This window comes from Bubalus kerabau, chromosome 22, assembly GCF_029407905.1.
Source record: "Bubalus kerabau isolate K-KA32 ecotype Philippines breed swamp buffalo chromosome 22, PCC_UOA_SB_1v2, whole genome shotgun sequence".
NCBI lineage: Eukaryota > Metazoa > Chordata > Mammalia > Artiodactyla > Bovidae > Bubalus > Bubalus kerabau.
This window is the reverse complement of record NC_073645.1, coordinates 19792342-19810682: the sequence shown is the minus strand read 5'-3', so window position 1 is coordinate 19810682 and position 18341 is coordinate 19792342. Positions and strand designations below refer to the sequence as shown.

Here is an 18341-nt window from a genome sequence, read left to right as displayed (position 1 = left end):
ACGAATGTTGGAGCCTTGGTGAAGATTCGGAGATGGGGTAGCAACTAAGCCTGAGCTCAGGGAGACTAGAGGCCATGTGGAGGTGGGGAAGATCCTGTCTTAGGATGGAAATAATTCTACCTCTGCAAATGTCATAAGCCCAGCTTCTGAGTAAGTCTCCTTCAATGTGAAAAGAAAGAGAAAATTGGAACATCAGATGACACACTTCTACCCTTGACTTGGCAGAACCGGGATGTTCAACCCTCTCCTTGCTCAGAAAACAACTGCCCTCATACTATTGTACTCTCAGTTCCCCACTGGCCATGAGATTTCTGTTCCAGAGCCTTGGCCCCAAGAGCCCTGAGACCCAGCCCTGTTTGACCTTCTCAGATTCATATCTACCCTCTTAATCCATGCCTCGGAGTGCCTGTGTTTTTCCTCTAAAGACAGTACTTATAACAATGCGTAATTACATATTTACGTGACTAGTTGATTAATATGTCTTCCCGGTTAGATTCTAAGCCATGTTAGGGCAGGTCTGTGTTGCTTACTACGGTATATCCAGTACCTACCACGGTAGATCCTATTATGTGTTAAGTAAAAAGAAGGAATTCAACAGACAATTGCTGAGTCACATGAATGAATGAGGGGAGTTAGAACTATATGGTCCCTAAACTCCTTCCAGTCCTAAAAGACATGAATATGCACAGTCTTGCTGCTAAGTCGCTTCAGTCGTGTCCAACTCTGTGCGACCCCATAGACGGCAGCCCCCGTCCCTGGGATTCTCCAGGCAAGAACACTGGAGTGGGTTGCCATTTCCTTCTCCAATGCATGAAAGTGAAAAGTGAAAGTGAAGTCGCTCAGTCGTGCCCGACTCTTAGTGACCCCATGGACTGCAGCCTACCAGGCTCCTCCATCCATGGGATTTTCCAGGCAAGAGTACTGGAGTGGGGTGCCATTGCCTTCTCCGAATATAAAGTAATACCATGGGGCTGAGTTCCAACCCTCCCCCACAACAAAAACCCCAGAAGTCAGGTAACATGGGCTACAGTGTGAATTCACTTTTTTTTTTTTTTGGTTTCTTCACACATATTGGTCCTTCAGAATCTTTCTTAAAAGCCCTGTAGTTTTAACAGTAACTTCAACAACCTCATCGCTCTGTTTCCGTGAGCCCTTTAGAATAAACAGAGCTTGTCCTTTTGAACGACTCTAGTGCTCTGTAAACAAATCAGGTCTGCATTAGCTACAGTGATGCTGGCGGCACCTGGAAACAATTAGGGACCATGTTCTTCTTTTCTTTTTTCTTTCGCTGGAGTTACTAGACCTTGAATACAAACTGCAGTTTCGTTGTCTATTATTTTTATTTTTTTAATTGTGGTAAAATACACAGAACCTACAATTGGCCATGTTAACTATTTTTAAGTGTACAGTGTGGCACTAAGTGCATTCATACTATTGTGTACCCATCACCACCTCTCATCTCCAGGTGTTGCTGCTTTGTTTTTGTTGTTTGTTTTTAAGTCCAGTGGAGTGAAAATACTATAGTTATTTTCCAAGAGTATTTGAGGTTGAAAATTGATGCAAATTCTTCCAAATTCTCCATTAAAAAAAGATAAAATCGCAATCGCTGTCCTAAAAATAGCACCTTAGTTCCCAGTGACAAAAGCAGATGCCCGGCACAGGTTAGCAGCAGTTGGAAACCTTGGGAGCACCGGCTCAGTGACCACAACACACCAAGAGCTGAGGGCCTTTCCTTAAACTCATCCCCAAAGCAGTGGGGACAGCTGGTCTCCACTGAGAGTTTCTGATGCACTGGGCATTCTGATACGTGAGTTGGCAGTCCCATTCCATTTAATCCTTACAGCCATCTTCCAAGTAGCTATTATCACCATGTTACATATAAGGAAACTGATGTGTGGAGAGAATTTGCTTGCCGGAAGTCTCAAAGCTAGCAAATGGCAGATCTGGGGTTGAAATCAAAGCTGTCTGAGCCTTGAGCAAGCATTCCAGGGAAGTGGCAAGTTTTAATGAAGGTGTGTGGTTTTGGACAAGGTCAGTTTGGTGCCTTAGGGAGAAGCCTGTGGGGTCCTGTGTGTGCCAGAATGTGCAATGCTTGTGCTGCAGCAATATCCTGACAGGTCGCTAACTGCCAGTCTTCGGTGACAAGCTAGCGATTTAGGAAGTGGTGAGCCAAACAGACCTCAAAGCTACCTCCCCACCAGGTCCACAGGACAAAAACACTTTCCCAGGGGACATTTAGGTACAGCTAACGATTCTTCAGTATATTAAGGTCCAAGTTTGTTTGTTTTAATGTGGTCACTGCAAATTTACCCAGCAGCAGTTCCCAGACTTTAATGTCATGAGAACGGCCCAGGATGCCTGTTACGTGTGTGAATTCCTGGGCTCTACACGCTGGAGGTCTGAATTATGTAGGCTCTGGGAATGAGAATGGGGAGCCAGGACCCAGAGGGCATCCTGAGGCAGAGGCCTGCCTCCCACAAGACAAATTCTGCTGTCCTTCTTCACATCCCTTCACATCCAAGCAGGGAGCCCACTCTACTCACTGAGTCAGCAAACTTCTGTGAGACCACCCCAGTGAGATGCTGTGCTGGCCGTAATTTAACATTTATTCTGTTGACAGTTCAGTTAATGATTGTCTCTTCCACTAGACTATACCTTCATGAGGATCAGGACCTGGCCAGTCTTGCTCACTGCTGTATTCCTAGGGCCTAAAGCAGAGTAGATGGTCAATGATTATTTATTAAGTGAATGGATGGAGTGAAAGGTTAAAAAAATATTGATATATACAAAGATGAATGAAACCCAGTCCTTGCCTCAGAATGCTTACAACCTGGGTGGCTGGGCAAGTAAGGCCATCAGTACAAAAGAGAGTTCTTGTGTTTTGTGAGATATGGTCAGGCATGAGGCAACCACTTTCCAACCAGGCTGAACCCAAAGTGGATCAGGCAGGAAGATGACAAGACTGGATCTTTGGAACTGGAGGGCTAACCTGAACTGGGCTAGAAGAGGGCGAGTCAGATGGGAAGAGGCAGGGAAAAAGGTAAGTGGTGACTTGTCACCAGGCAGACAGGCTGCAAAGATGATAATGATAACACATAAGTTACCAACAACAAGGGTGTGTGGTGGGCCAGCATCCTGTTCTGCACTCCACACTGAGTTTACTTTATCCCACTCAATTCCTACAGTAATCTACAAGATATCAGTGATCAGCTCTGTCTTACAAATGGAGAAACTGAGGCTCAGAGAAGTTATGTCCTATCTCTATAAGAGCAGAGCTGAGGTTTAAACCTAGTTGATGTGAATCCATGGCCCCTGCTGTGTTGCACTCCAAGCAGACAGAATCAATGATCCCCACAATCAGACAGGGATGAAGAGTCAGGAAATGTGTAGAGACAGCCAAAAGCCTTCCCGTTCAGAAGCATATGGCCACCACCCTCTTTAAACAGAAGCATGGAGAGATTGTTCTCAACATGACATCCAAGGTGTTCCATCTTTATATTAAAAGGTCCTCTAAGGAATCTAATGATAGATAATTATAAATAAATAAATTGGGAAAGGAGTATGTCAAGGCTACTTGTCACCCTGATTATTTAACTTATATGCAGAGTACATCATGCTTGGATGAAGTACAAGCTGGAATCAAGATTGCCAGGAGAAATATCAATAACCTCAGATATGCAGATGACACCATCCTTATGGCAGAAAGCAAAGAAGAATCAAAGAGCCTCTTGATGAAAATGAAAGAGGAGAGTGAAAAAGTTGGCTTAAAACTCAATATTCGAAAAACTAAGATCATGGTATCCAATCCTATCACTTCATGGCAAATAGATGGGGAAACAGTGGAAACAGTGATAGACTTTATTTTGGGGGGCTCCAAAATAACTGCAGATGGTGACTGCAGCCATGAAATTAAAAGACACTTACTCCTTGGAAGAAAAGCTATGACCAACCTAGACAGCATATTAAAAAGCAGAGACATTACTTTGCCAACAAAGGTCCATCTAGTCAAAGCTATGGTTTTTCCAGTAGTCATGTATGGATGTGAGGGTTGGACTATAAAAAAAAGCTGAGTGCTGAAGAATTGATGCTTTTGAACTGTGGTGTTGAAGAAGACTCTTGAGAGTCCCTTGGACAGCAAGGAGCTCCAACCAGTCCATCCTAAAGGAAATCAGTCCCAAATATCCATTGGAAGGACTGATGCTGAAGCTGAAACTCCAATACTTTGGCCACCTGATGCAAAGGACTGACTCACTAGAAAAGACCCTGATGCTGGGAAAGAATGAAGGCAGGAGGAAAAGGGGACGACAGAGGATGAGATGGTTGGATGGCATCACTGACTTGATGGATATGAGTTTTAGCAAGCTCCAGGAGTTGGTGATGGATAGGGAAGCCTGGCATTTTGCAGTCCAATGGGGTTGCAAAGAGTCCGACATGACTGAGAGACTGAACTGAACTGAAAGGAATCTAATCACTAAGATCTGGTGGACCTCAGTGTCTCTCACAGTATATCCTTAATAACTTAATTTCATGGCAATGCCTTAGTTCCAGCCTAATCTGCCTTGTGTACACAATGTCAGGAATATCCTACCTGCTCTCTCCTCTTCTAATCTGCTCTCCAGCCAAGAAGAATCTCAGAAACACAATCTGTGCCCCACCTCCCTGTTTGCTTCCCAGGTAGCTCAATGGTAAAGAATCTGTCCGCCAACACAGGAGACACAAGAGATGCGGGTTCTATCCCTGGCTTGGGAAGATTTCCTAGAGGAGGGCATGGCAACCCACTGCAATATTCTTCCTGGAGAATTCCATGGACAGAGGAGTCTGTAAGGCTACAGTCCATGGGTTGCAAAGAGGCAGACATGACTGAGCACGCATGCACACACCCTGTTTGAAATCTAAGCAGTGGTTGACAAGCATGACTGCTCATTAAAATCACCTGGGAAGGTTCTAAAACATACCAATGCCTGCGCTTCACCCCCAAAGATTCTAATTGACCCAGGGTAGAGTCCAGAAATGAGTATTTTTAAAAAGCTCCCCAGGAGCTTTTAATACGGAGCCAATCTTGAGCACTGCTACAGCTGAATGAGATATCCATCACTGAGCTAGGCATACTCAGATTGCAGTCTCCTCTCCCACCATTCCTTCCTGCCCTGTGTTCAATATTCTAGCCATGATGAACTGTTGGTGATTCTCCAGGATCATCTGTTTATTTTCAGCTGCCCCTCTGCAACAAATGGTATGGTCTTTGTCCAGAAAATGTCCTAGCTCACCTCCTGTCAAACTCCTTAGTGTTCTTCATTACTTGGCCCCAAGGCCACCTCCTCCGTGAAGTCTTCACATGGCCAGGCACAACTGGTGCCTCCTTCCTCTGGGCAGCTGGAGCACTACACCTACCTCCTTACTCACATGTCTGTATTGTTCTGAAACTATGTGTACAAATGACTCTCTCTCCTACAAAAGCGTGTCAGAACAGTGATGCTTCAGATAACTTTGGTGGCCACTTCATGTTTTTTGACCAGCATTTTTCTAGCTCAACCTGCATCTTATCTCTCTATTTCTTCACAGGGTCTTCTCTCCTACCACCTCATAGTCCCACACAGCCCCTCTGACATATGCGCCAACCTGGAAGTGCCAAGGAGCTAACCTCTGGGGCAACCCTTGACCAACAGGGATGAGAACCCAGGGATAAACCCCTAGAGCAGTAATTCAGAAGTGCTTTCTCCACAGCTCTTCAGAGGGTCCTAGTGGGATCGGGCCAATCATACTACTATAAAGATTCACTTTAGATGCAAAGACCTTGTTCCATTTTTCCAGGCCAACACAATAACACAGAATCACAACAGTCTTGAAGACAACCATCATGAAAGACAAAAAGTCATCATGACCACAAGTATTCAGAGAACACAGAGTCTAAGTCTGTCATGGATTTGCCTCCTAAGCCATCTCCCTCACCAATGATGCAATAATGAACATATAAAAAGGTCAAATCAAGAAGGCAATTACATACTTTCGGAGCTGGTAAACAAATAGCAAAACCAAAATGTCATGAGACTTCAATTGTGAGTGAAGTTTAGCCAAGAGAGCCAGCATCACTGAATATTTAAAGTCAAGAGACCATTGACAGTGAGATGGTATCAGCCTTCAGTGCTGACAAAGAGACTGCTGTGCATAGCCCCACTGGGTTGAATGTGTGTGGCAAACAGATGCCAATGTAACATCCAGGCCTCTGCTATAGAGCAAATGATTTGAGTAAGCGGCAATAGTTTCAGAGGCCTGGCATATGCACCCATCTTTCCAGGCTCAAAATTTAGTATATTCAAATGCAAAAATACATATACTTTTGCATATGCATTTCAGGGCTTCCATGGATATGTCACTGCCCACACAAATGTATGTGGTTATTAGCACACTGGTCTCTGGGGCCTTGAAGATTTATTAACTATAATTCAAATGAAAGTTTAAAATCAATGTATTTACAATAAAAACTTAAACTTACTGTATGCTTTTAAATTAATGACTTAAATAATGAACATATTACAAGGTATTAGTGAAGTACTCATGTCTCTGAAATTGAACTTTGATGAATTTGAAAGGAAGCAGAAATAAATCACAGCAGAGTTAATGACCTTAATTATTTTTAATGATACACACACACACACACACATACAAGCTCTTCAAATGTGGAGATTTCACAAGAAATCTATACATCCATGAATTCATTTCAAATTACTATATTCAATACATGTATGTGGTCTCCAGGGGCTTTTTAAAAATTGACCTTTAAATTGATTTCTTCTTAATATTTTAGAGATGAGGAACAAGTATTCTCCAGACTCTTTGACTTCCAAAGTGCTTTATACAAAGCTGTCTAGTAAAGTTTATTATTCTGGTGATAGTGATAATAATGGAGTAAGAACAAAGAATGCAGTGTTCAGTAAACAAAGAGTTCACTCTTTCCACAAGGAAACAAAGAGTAGGAAGTAGAGATAGTACTAGAGTTATGGAAACCAACACAATATATCACAGATCTGGATGTGGTGAATAAAGCATTTGTCTCTGTTAGAATACTGATTTAATCAGTTTGCTGAACAATCGTAAAGACAATTGTCTTTCCATCCCTAATTGATCCAAGGCATTCTCTCCTCCAGAATAAGCATCCGCTACCATTTTACTCACCTAGTTCAATGGAGACTGACTTGCTCCTGGCTTCCAGAACCTCAACTCCTACTTCTTTGATTTACCATAACTTCCCTTTCCCTCTGCCCCATCCAGGGACCCTAAAACATATGTACACACACACACACACACACACACGGGTTTGAGTTACCTTAACATTTTCTGGCAGTGCTTTGTTCTGGGTCAGCCCCAGAGCGAGCAACGCTATCACAGCGATGATGCAGGAGAAACCAAGGATGCTCAGTATGTTTTTAGAGCAAAATACCTTCAGTTCAGATTCTAAAATCAAAAGAAGAAGAGAAAACATCAATAAGAAATGAACAGACATTGATTTTCCTCCCCTTTCTGTACGGCCTTGTGCTGGCTTTCTGGAGACAGCAAAGACAGATAAAAGGTGATCTTTATCCAAGAGGCACTTGCAGAGTAATTGGGTAAAAGTTAAAAAACATAAGTATGTGTTTGTACTGTGATGAGGGCCAAAACTGAGTTAGTGGCTGTGGTAAGAAGAATGGGCAGAATTAGGTCAATGATGAGATACAAGATAAGAAGGAAAAATCCCAAACTGGCAGCTTGTTTACTAGGTCATATAGATCTATCTATATGGACTTCCCTGGTGGCTCAGACGGTAAAGCGTATGTCTACAATGCAGGAGACCCAGGTTCTATTCCTGGGTTGGGAAGATCCCCTGGAGAAGGAAATGGCAATCCACTCCAGGACTATTGCCTGGAAAATCCCATGGACAGAGGAGCCTAATAGGCTACAGTCCATGGGCTCACAAAAAGTTGGACACGACTGAACGACTTCACTTTACTTCACTATTTCACATAGATCTATCAAGGTTAAAGAAACAAAGAAAGCAAAGATGGCCTTCCTCACTTTTAAAATCTACCAAAATATGAGTACAATATTAAAAAGTATTCAGAATGTATCACCAAACAAACATCAAAGTCCCTTTGCTTCATGACATATCCTGGCTTGACCTTCAACTTCAACCACCCTTACCTGTTAAATAACTGTAGGTAATAACATAGGGGCTGTGGAGTTTTAAACATTTCATCATTTGTACTATTTTATCTATCCTGTAGATACTTTCATCATCACAGGATGTAAAAAAGTTCCAGAAGGAGAATTCTATAAAAGGCAAATTTACTTTGATCAGGATAAACAGAGGCTGTGGCAGTGGTGAATAGGAAATGGGATGGTTAGCCCATTCCCTCCACTCTCATCCTTCCACTCTAGCTTCCCAAACTATTCCCAAACCTTTTCCTAAGCCTTTGGGGAAGAAGGACAGGGTCGCATAAAAGAAAAAAAAAAAAAAAAGCATGTGGCAATGAGATGGGCTCTCCAAAATAGTTTGCACTTCTCTAAGAGAGAAGGCAAGGGATTGAAGCAACTGAAAGAGGAACTTGAGTCCCCTCCTCCTCTTTCTCTCTTGCTCAGCAGCGGCAGCTATGCCAACACAGGAGCTTCTCCTTGAGCTCGTGAGCACAAGCTTGGACTTAATCCAAAGGGTGGTAATTGCTTGGGTCTCCAGTCTGCATCTACCTCTAGAACTTTGAATCAGTCTGTTTCCATCAAGCCAAACAGTACAAAACTTAGGGGGGAAAGTTTTAGCAACACCATTGTCTATTTCTTCCAAACAAAGGAACAATGAATGAAATACATAGTAAATTAAATGTCCCCCTCCTCACTTCCCAAAGGAATCTCAGTTTTGTTCAGATGCCTGCCCTCCCCTAAGCTGCCCATACACCTTCTGGGAAGGGGCTGACTGTTCTGCATAATCTCCTTCCCTCTCCAGTAACTGGTTCAACAGTGGGCATATACCCCCAAAACAGCCTGTGAGACCCTGGAGGAAGACTGCTGGGGCAAGTTTAGGAAAAGAAAGGAAGCATTCTCTCTTCTTTGTCAGACATGGTCCAGCCAATGATGGTAGAGCAGAGAGATGGAAAGAATTTGAGTTCTTGAAGCATTTTGAGCTGCTGAAACAACTTATCCTGATCTGATCCTCTCATGAGACTCAAGCTTTGATCCAATTAGAGTGATGATTTAAATACCTTGAAGCTAAAACATCCTGATACAACTGTGACAGGAATGTCCTTTTTGCTGCCAGGGCTGCGGAATCTGGAAAAGAGCCCCTTAGCTAATTTTACCTATCTTGGTTCCCAAAGTGGTGATATTGACAAACACAGCTTATAAGCAGCATGTGTTTTAGATGAAAACTTACAAATCTAATCTAAAAATTGCACACTGCAACAATAATTCTACTATAACAGAATTGTGAATACTCCCTCAGACTGTTCAAAAGGTCTACCTATACTTTTGTTTCTGTAAATATGACAATTTTGATTATTTCATTTTCCTTTCATCAATTTGGGTGCTAATCCAATGAAAATGACCAAAAAGGTCCCTGCTCATTGGAATGGCATCTAGTTGGGAAGATGAGTGAGTGAAGTTGCTCAGTCGTGTCCAACTCTTTGCGACCCCATAGACTGTAGCCTACCAGGCTCCTCCGTCTGTGGGATTTTCCAGGCAAGAGTACTGGAGTGGGGTGCCATTGCCTTCTCCAGAGGATCTTCCCGACCCAGGGATCGAACCCGGGTCTCCCGCATTGTAGGCAGACGCTTTACCATCTGAGCCACCAGGGAAGCCCAGATAAGTCAGAAAAGAAGTCTGCAGATAAGGACTTGAGGTCATGAAAAGTGTGGAGGAGAAATTCAAACCAATAAATGTTATAGAGTGACTTGCAGCAGAGTTGGGGTGGGGAGATGAGACTAAGGGTCAGGAAAGGTTCTCTGAGAAGATGACATTTAAGCTTAGGCCTTAAAGGAGAGAAAACACCAGTTATGAGAAGGAGAAATAACATTTCAAGAAGAGGAGGCACAAGCTGAAAAAAGCCCTGAGATGGAAAATAGCTTGAAGTGACTCTGTTTCTTCCTTTTTAAAATGAGAATATTTACTATCATTATTATCACTGAACAGTTGAAAGTGTACTTTTCCAGGGAACCCTCCTACACTGTGGGTGGAAATATGACTTGGTGCAGTGACTATGGAGAACAGTATGGAGGTTCTGCAGAAAAATAAAAATAGAATTACACAGGGAGCAAGACCATCCCCAAGAAAAAGAAATGCAAGAAAGCAAAATGGCTGTCTGAGGAGGCCTTACAAATAGCTGTGGAAAGAAGAGAAGACAAAACAAAGGAGAAAAGGAAAGATACACCCATTTGAATGCAGAGTTCCAAAAAATAGGAAGGAGAGAAAAGAAAGCCTTCCTCAATGATCAGTGCAAAGAAATAGAGGAAAACAATAGAATGGGAAAGACTAGAGATCTCTTCAAGAAAATTAGAGATACCAAGGGAACATTTCACACAAAGATGGGCTCAATAAAGGACAGAAATGGTATGGACCAAAAAGAAGCAGAAGGTATTAAGAAGAAGTGGCAGGAATACATAGAAGTGTACAAAAAAGGTCTTCACAACCCAGATAATCATGATGGTGTGATCACTCACCTAGAGCCAGACATCCTGGAATGTGAAGTCAAGTGGGCCTTAGGAAGCATCACTACAAACAAAGCTAGTGGAGGTGATGGAATTCCAGTTGAGCTATTTCAAATCCTAAAAGATGATGCAATGAAAGTGCTGAACTCAATATGTCAGCAAATTTGGAAAACTCAGCAGTGGCCACAGGACTGGAAAAGGTCAGTTTTCATTCCAATCCCAAAGAAAGGCAATGCCAAAGAATGTTCAAACTACCGCGCAACTGCACTCATCTCACACGCTAGTAAAGAAATGCTCAAAATTCTCCAAGCCAGGCTTCAGCAATATGTGAACCGTGAACTTCCTGATGTTCAAGCTGGTTTTAGAAAAGGCAGAGGAACCAGAGATCAAATTGCCAACATCCGCTGGATCATCAAAAAAGCAAGAGAGTTCCAGAAAAATATCTACTTCTGTTTTATTGACTATGCCAAAGCCTTTGACTGTGTGGATCACAAGAAACTGTGGAAAATTCTGAAAGAGATGGGAATACCAGACCACCTGACCTGCCTCCTGAGAAGTCTGTATGCAGGTCAGGAAGCAACAGTTAGAACTGGACATGGAACAACAGACTGGTTCCAAATAAGAAAAGAAACACATCAAGTCTGTATGTTGCCACCCTGCTTATTTAACTCATATGCAGAGTACATCATGAGAAACACTGGGCTGGAGGAAGCACAAGCTGGAATCAAGACTGCTGGGAGAAATATCAATAACCTCAGATATGCAGATGACACCACCCTTATGGCAGAAAGTGAAGAAGAACTAAAGAGCCTCTTGATGAAAGTGAAAGAGGAGAGTGAAAAAGTTGGCTCAAAGCTCAACATTCAGAAAACTAAGCTCATGGCATCTGGCTCCATCACTTCATGGCAAATAGATGGGGAAACAGTGGAAACAGTGGCTGACTTTATTTTTCTGGGCTCCAAAATCACTGCAGATGGTGACTGCAGCCATGAAATTAAAAGACACTTACTCCTTGGAAGGAAAGTTATGACCAACCTAGACAGCATATTAAAAAGCAGAGACATTACTTTGCCAACAAAGGTCTATCTAGTCAAAGCTATGTTTTTTCCAGTAGTCATATATGGATGTAAGAGTTGGACTATATAGAAAGCTGAGCACTGAAGAACTGATGCTTTTGAACTGTGGTGTTGGAGAAGACTCTTTTGAGAGTCCCTTGGACTGGAAGGAGATCCAACCAGTCCATCCTAAAGTAAATCAGTCCTGAATATTCTTTGGAAGGACTGATGTTGAAGCTGAAACACCAATATTTTGGCCACTTGATGCGAAGAGCTGACTCATTTGAAAAGACCCTTATGCTGGGAAAGATTGAAGGCAAGAGGAGAAGGGGACAACAGAGGATGAGATGGCTGGATGGCATTACCGACTCGATGGGCATGAGTTTGAGTAATCTCTGGGAGTTGGTGATGAACAGGGAGGCCTGGCATGCTGCATTCCACGGGGTCACAAAGAGTCGAACACAACTGAGTGACTGAACTGAACTGAACTGAGGATCCCACAATCCTACTCCTGGGCATATATCCTGAGAAAACCACATTTCAAAAAGATACATGCACTCCAATATTCACTGCAGCACTATTTACAATAGCCAAGATGTGGAAGCAACCTAAATGTCCATCAATAGATGAATGGATAATGAAGATGTGGTATATATAATGGAATATTACTGAGCCATAAAAAAGAACAAAACAATGCCATTTACAGCAACATGAATAGAATTAGAGATTATCTTACTAAGTAAGGAAGAAAGAGAAAGACTAATACCATATGATATCACTTACAAGTGGAATATAAAATATGGCAGAAATGAACCTATCTACAAAACATAAACAGACTCACAGAGAACAGACTTGTGGTTTCAAGGAGGAGGGGTGAGAGGACAGCGACAGTTTGGGAATTTGGGGTTAGTAGAAGCAAACTGTCACATCTAGAATCGATAACAACAGGGTCCTATTGTATAGCGCAGGGAACCATATCTAGTCTCCTGGGATAAACCATACTGGAAAAGAATATTTAAAACAAAAAAGTATATATTGTATAACTAAGTCACCTTGCTGTACAGCAGAAATTAGCACAACACTGTAAATCAACTATACTTCAATAAAAAATAATTTTTAAAAGAAAGTATACTTTCCCACATTTGCCCAGCCTTTGCAGTGATATCCATATGATTAGAATATACTCAAGTCTTTCATCACATTCGTCTTATCAAAGATATGATAACAAAAAGAACTTAAATCAGAGAGGAAATTTAGGAATTTTTCAAAAGCTGTATTATCAAAAAAATAATGACTTTTTCATGTGAACTAAGTTACTTAGAGAGGAATAATTAAAATACTATGCTTTCTATGAACTATGCAGATAGTTTTCAAAAATCATTATCACTTGGGAGGAAGCCAGGTTCTTCTTAGGAAGTGGTACCAGATGTGGGGGCTTCCCAGGTGGTTCAGCACAGTAAAGAATTCATGTGCAATGCAAGAGATGCAGGAGACACAGATTTGATCCCTGGATCGGAAAGATCCCCTGGAGAAGGAAATGGCAACTCACGCAAGTATTCTTGCCCGGAGAATCCCATGGACAGAGGAGCCTGACAGGGTACAGTCCATGGAGTCGCAAAGAGTCAGACACAACTAAACAGACTGAGCAAAACAACAGACATGGGGGTCCAGAGGTGAACTTTTCTAAGACATATTCATAAAAGGGAACCACTTTAGTAACTTGCCCTTCTTCCTAGGCCCCAGAGCTCTTTCAGATGTCATGTCTGCTATAGTCAAGTTCTATTACGGAAAATTCACAATGACTGTATCTCCATGAAAAGCTCTTCATTTCCCTTGTGGATAACAGAAATGTGGTTTGTATCATACAATGTGAAATTATATTTTAAAAAACAATTTCAAGAAACATTTTTACCAAAAATATCTTAATGATGAAGTGTTATATTGCTTTGAATTTTCCCACTATCCTAAGGAACTCAAGACTGCCCCTGCCCTCTTATTCCCTTCCTATCACAGGACGAATGAGAAACTTTCTCTGTTTGAGCTAAGAGCCAGGTAGAAATGTCAATTCTTCACTTGACAGAGACAAAACTGAAGGAAACCCAAGCTTTGACAAAACAGGCTGATTTCAAGCCAATTAGCTACATCAGAGGCAAAAAAGCTGATTCTTTTTAACTCTGACAGAAACAGTTATCATGACATCCAGAGCTGGCATCCTATTAAAGATTAAAATTATGTAATTTGTCCTTAGTCAAAATTCTGCAATACAGAGAAATCCCAGCTTCTCTACTTTATGATACCAAAGATGTTTTATCTTAAAATTTCACTCTATTAATAAGAAAGATTGGGGTGTTGGCAGATGTGGTGGATTTTAGGCAAAAACAAAAACCCAGAAGTTTTGCTCTGCAGATTCACTGTGACGCATTAGATTCAAATTGTTTCCAATTTCTGATGGGTTACATCCAGACCAAGCTTGGCTTGTCATACAGAGAACAAAACAGCCAATACAGACAAGCACTGGAGAGTAAACATCAGTGGAGTGCTGTGGTCCCTTCCTGTGTTCACACAGCACAGTGATGGGACAGTCACTGAAGCTCAGGGGACTGGTCCTAATCTGACTTTGCCATTTCTCCAGCTCCTAGAGTCTCTGCCCCCTCTCTGCCATCCTCCTTCCTCTCCATCGGGGGGTTCTTGGTGACACATACTTAGATTGTTCTCACATTCAGGGGCTTTAAGATCCTTTCTCAGCTGCTTCATTCCAGGTCCCTTAGACTCAACCTCTTCTATGGCAACATCCATCCCTCTGTTCCAATCACCACCTCTTCTCTATAATAGCCCTTTCTGGCATCTCCCTAATTCTTTTTCCTATCAGAATCTATCCTTCATGCACCTGCAGAATTCCTCCATAACTGATATTCCCAGGGCTCTTCCTGATTAAGAATGAAGGTAGTTTCCTTCTGATTGCCAGATGAAAGCCTCACTGTCTACCCAGCCCTCTAGAAATTTAAGCGCTTCGCATCTCACCATTCCAATAAGCAGATGTGTGTGTCCAAGATCATACTGCCTGACATTACGACCACTAGACTGTATGCTCCCTAAGTGCCATGACTTTTTTCTGGTTTGTTCATCGCTATAGTCCTAGTTGAATGAATAAATGAATTTTGGATGCTGATATTTTTCAACATGAGATTTCCTTCAGCTGGAATTCTATTCCCCTCTTTCTCCACCAAATCTTTTTCCTTGTCACGTTCAAACTCAAGCTCAATAGGAGGCTATGCTTCCCTCCATATGCTTCAAAGCTCAATGGTTCCTGTACTCCTCTCTTCATGTGCTTACCTCTAGATATTTAACGGATTGGCCTATTTTGGTTTGGGAGTTCTGTAGTTGTTATTTCATTCATTGTTCTATTAGTCAGTCAACAATTATTTATTCAATGCATTACACTCTCCACTAGACCTGCCTGGGGCTAGAGTTACAGCAGTGAACAAAACAAATGTTTCCATTTCATGGTGCTTATATTCTACTTTGAAAAAATAAAACAAGTAAAGTTTATACTATGTTAATAATTATAAGCGCTGAGAAATGAGAAAAGGCAGGTAAAGAGTCAGAACAGAGTGATTAGGAAAGACCTAAGACAGTGATATTAAAAACGATACTGGATGCTTGGGGCTGGTGCACTGGGACGACACAGAGGGATGGTATGGGGAGGGAGGAGGGAGGAGGGTTCAGGATGGGGAACACGTGTATACCTGTGGCGGATTCATTTCGATATTTGGCAAAACTAATACAATATTGTAAAGTTTAAAAATAAAATAAAATTTAAAAAACAAAGTGATAGGGACAAAGAGACAGCAAGCACACCACTTGGCCAAGAGCATTTAAGGTAACTGGAACTGCATGTACAAAGGCCCAGGGGTGGAACAGTACCTGGGCATGAGGCCAGTGCGGCTGGAAGAGTAATGAAGGGGAAAAGAGTAAGAGAGGGTCAGGGGTGGGGTCACTGGGTGCCTTGCTCACAGGGCTTTGCAGGTTCTGGGGAGGGTTTGGTCTTGCTCTAAGTGATCTGACTTCTTTCTAATCATTGGTATAATTTATATTCAGCACCATGGTAAACAAGGGACCACCAGGGACCTTTGAAGACCCCGAGGAAGGAGGGTGTGGTCTTTTAGGTGGCAGATCTCTTCCTCTTGTAGTGAGGTGCTGAGGCACGCCAGTGAAGTCAGCTCTTAGGACAACCACTCAGTCAAGTTTGGATAGAGCCTGGCTCTGCTAGAGTAGAGCCTGTGCCAAGACCAGGGCTGGGAAGACACTTCCAGGAGGAGTAAGAACCATATCATGATAGATCTTCTCTATACCTTCTGTTCTCGTTGGTAGCTCAGAGCTGCTAAATCTTCGCTGAGAGTACATCCTTATGAGGGGCCTCCAAACCAAAAGTCACCTGGATCCATCACCCCAAAGCCAAACTCCATAGACTTCTGAGGGGTGGCTCAACCTGGAGCACAGTCCAGACAACCTCACCTTTGCTGTCTCTAATCCTCCAATTCCTTGCATGCAAGATGATTCATAATAGTACAGACTTCATAGGGTTGCTAGGTAAGAATCAATGAGCTAACAATACATAACAACCTACAAAAGAGCCCTCACGGTATTCCAGATTATGTTCTCAGCACTCTACACACAGCAACTCATTTAACCTTCACAACACTCCTTCCAGGTACTATTATCATCATCTGTATCAGCTTCCTATGGCTGCCACAACAAATTACCACCAACGTGGGTGACTGACAACAATAGAATTTTATTCTCTCACAATTCCAGAGGCTAAAAGTCCAGAATTAAGGTGTCAATGGGGCCAAAGGCGCTGGAGAGATTCTTTTCTTGCCTTGTCTAGCTTCTGGTGGCTCCTGGCATTCCCTGGCTATGGCTACATCATCCACTGTGTGCCTCTGTCTGCACATGACCTTTTCCCCAGTCTCTGTGTGCAGTAGATTTCCCTCTCCTTTCTCTTTCTTATCTACCAGTGATTAGATTTAGGCCCCATACTAAAACCAGAATGACCTCAAGATCCTTAACTACATCTACAAAGACTTCATTTCCAAATAAGATTGCAGTCTCAGTAACTATAATTATCCTCGTTGCTCTCTCTTTACAGGTGACGAAACTGAGTCATAGGTTAAGTAGATTGCCCAAAATTACACTGATATAAATGTAGGGACTAGGAATTAAAGTTAGGCATTCTGGGTCCAGAAATCAAGCTTTTAGCCACCACTCTACTCAGATGGTAAAGCGTCTGCCTACAATGCAGGAGACCTGGGTTCGACCCCTGGGTCGGGAAGATCCCCTGGCACAGGAAATGGCAACCCACTCCAGTACCCTTGCCTGGAAAATCCCATGGACTGAGGAGCCTGGTAGGCTACAGTCCATGGGGTCGCAAAGAGTCGGACACAAGTGAGTGACTTCACTTTCACTTTCACTACTCTATACCATGGGGCTTCTTCAGTGGCTCTGTAGAATTAGCCTGCAATGCAGGAGATGCGGGTTCGATCCCTGGGTCAGGGAGATTGCCTGGAGGAGGGCATGGCAACCCACTCCAGTATTCTTGCCTGGGAAATCCCATGGACAGAGGAGTCTGGCAGGCTGTAGGCCATAAGGTCGCAAAGAGCTGGACACAACTGAAGCGACTGAGCACACACGCACTACCCTAAACTATAGGACTGTGCCTGCTGTGCAGTACAAATGCAGAATGTGGGAGCCAATCTCATTATCCAGAAGGGAACGGACCATGACTGACTTTGAGGATTTGGCTGAAGGGGTTGTCTGGACATCAGACAGTGTCACATGTTTTCAAATATAGAGTCTTTTGGTCCCTGATGGTCAGAAGCTAGCAGCTAAGAGACAGAGGCTGGGATTATGGTTCCCAGGGAGGTGAAGGGACTTGCTCAAAGTCACACAGCTGGTAAGCGGCAGAACAGTGACTGGATCCAAGTCTCCCAACTCCACTCCACTGCCTCAACTATTGTCCTGCATGAGACGCATAGAAGTTACTCAGCTTCATTCTTTCTTGGCTGAAACAACGCAAAAGAACCCAAAGTTCTGTTCAAATAGATCTTAAATTTCACCCCCACCCCATATTTTCCCAATTGATAAATTCAGAGTCAGTTTGAAGATAAAGCAGTTTAATTTGGTGAGGTTTTTTCCCCTGCCTATTTTAAAGTCAAGGAAGTCAGTATAATGTCAATAGACAAATGCTAAAAATGCACTTCAAGGCCTCAATGATGGTCAATTAGTTAAAGGGTAAATGTAAAGGAGAGGAGGGGAAATCAGATAGACACAGAGAATACGAGTGGAAGGGAGACAGGGGTGGGAACAGAAAGAGAGGTAGAGAGAGACAGGTTAATAAATACCCAAGTCCTGTTCCACAGATCTCTTGAACCACAGACTTCAGAGAAAATTATATGTGCCTAGTCGCTCAGTTGTGCCTGACTCTTTGCAACCCCACAGACTATAGCCCGCTAGGCTCCTCTGTTCATGGGGATTCTCTAGACAAGAATACTCGAGTAGGTTGCCAAGCCCTCCTCCAGGGCATCTTCCCAATCCAGGGAATCAATCCAGGTCTCCCACA

At 42.7% G+C, this 18341-nt stretch overlaps 1 protein-coding gene across 4 annotated transcripts in view; it reads right to left on the bottom strand.

Moving 5' to 3' along the window:
* ENTPD1 (ectonucleoside triphosphate diphosphohydrolase 1) overlaps window positions 1-18341 on the bottom strand; it is a 99408-nt gene that overhangs the window by 34377 nt on the left and 46690 nt on the right. For all 4 annotated transcript variants that reach the window (XM_055560563.1, XM_055560566.1, XM_055560565.1 and 1 more), the window contains exon 2: window positions 7325-7452. In XM_055560563.1, the coding sequence (XP_055416538.1) occupies window positions 7325-7452 (128 nt within the window). The remainder of the gene's footprint in view (window positions 1-7324; window positions 7453-18341) is intronic.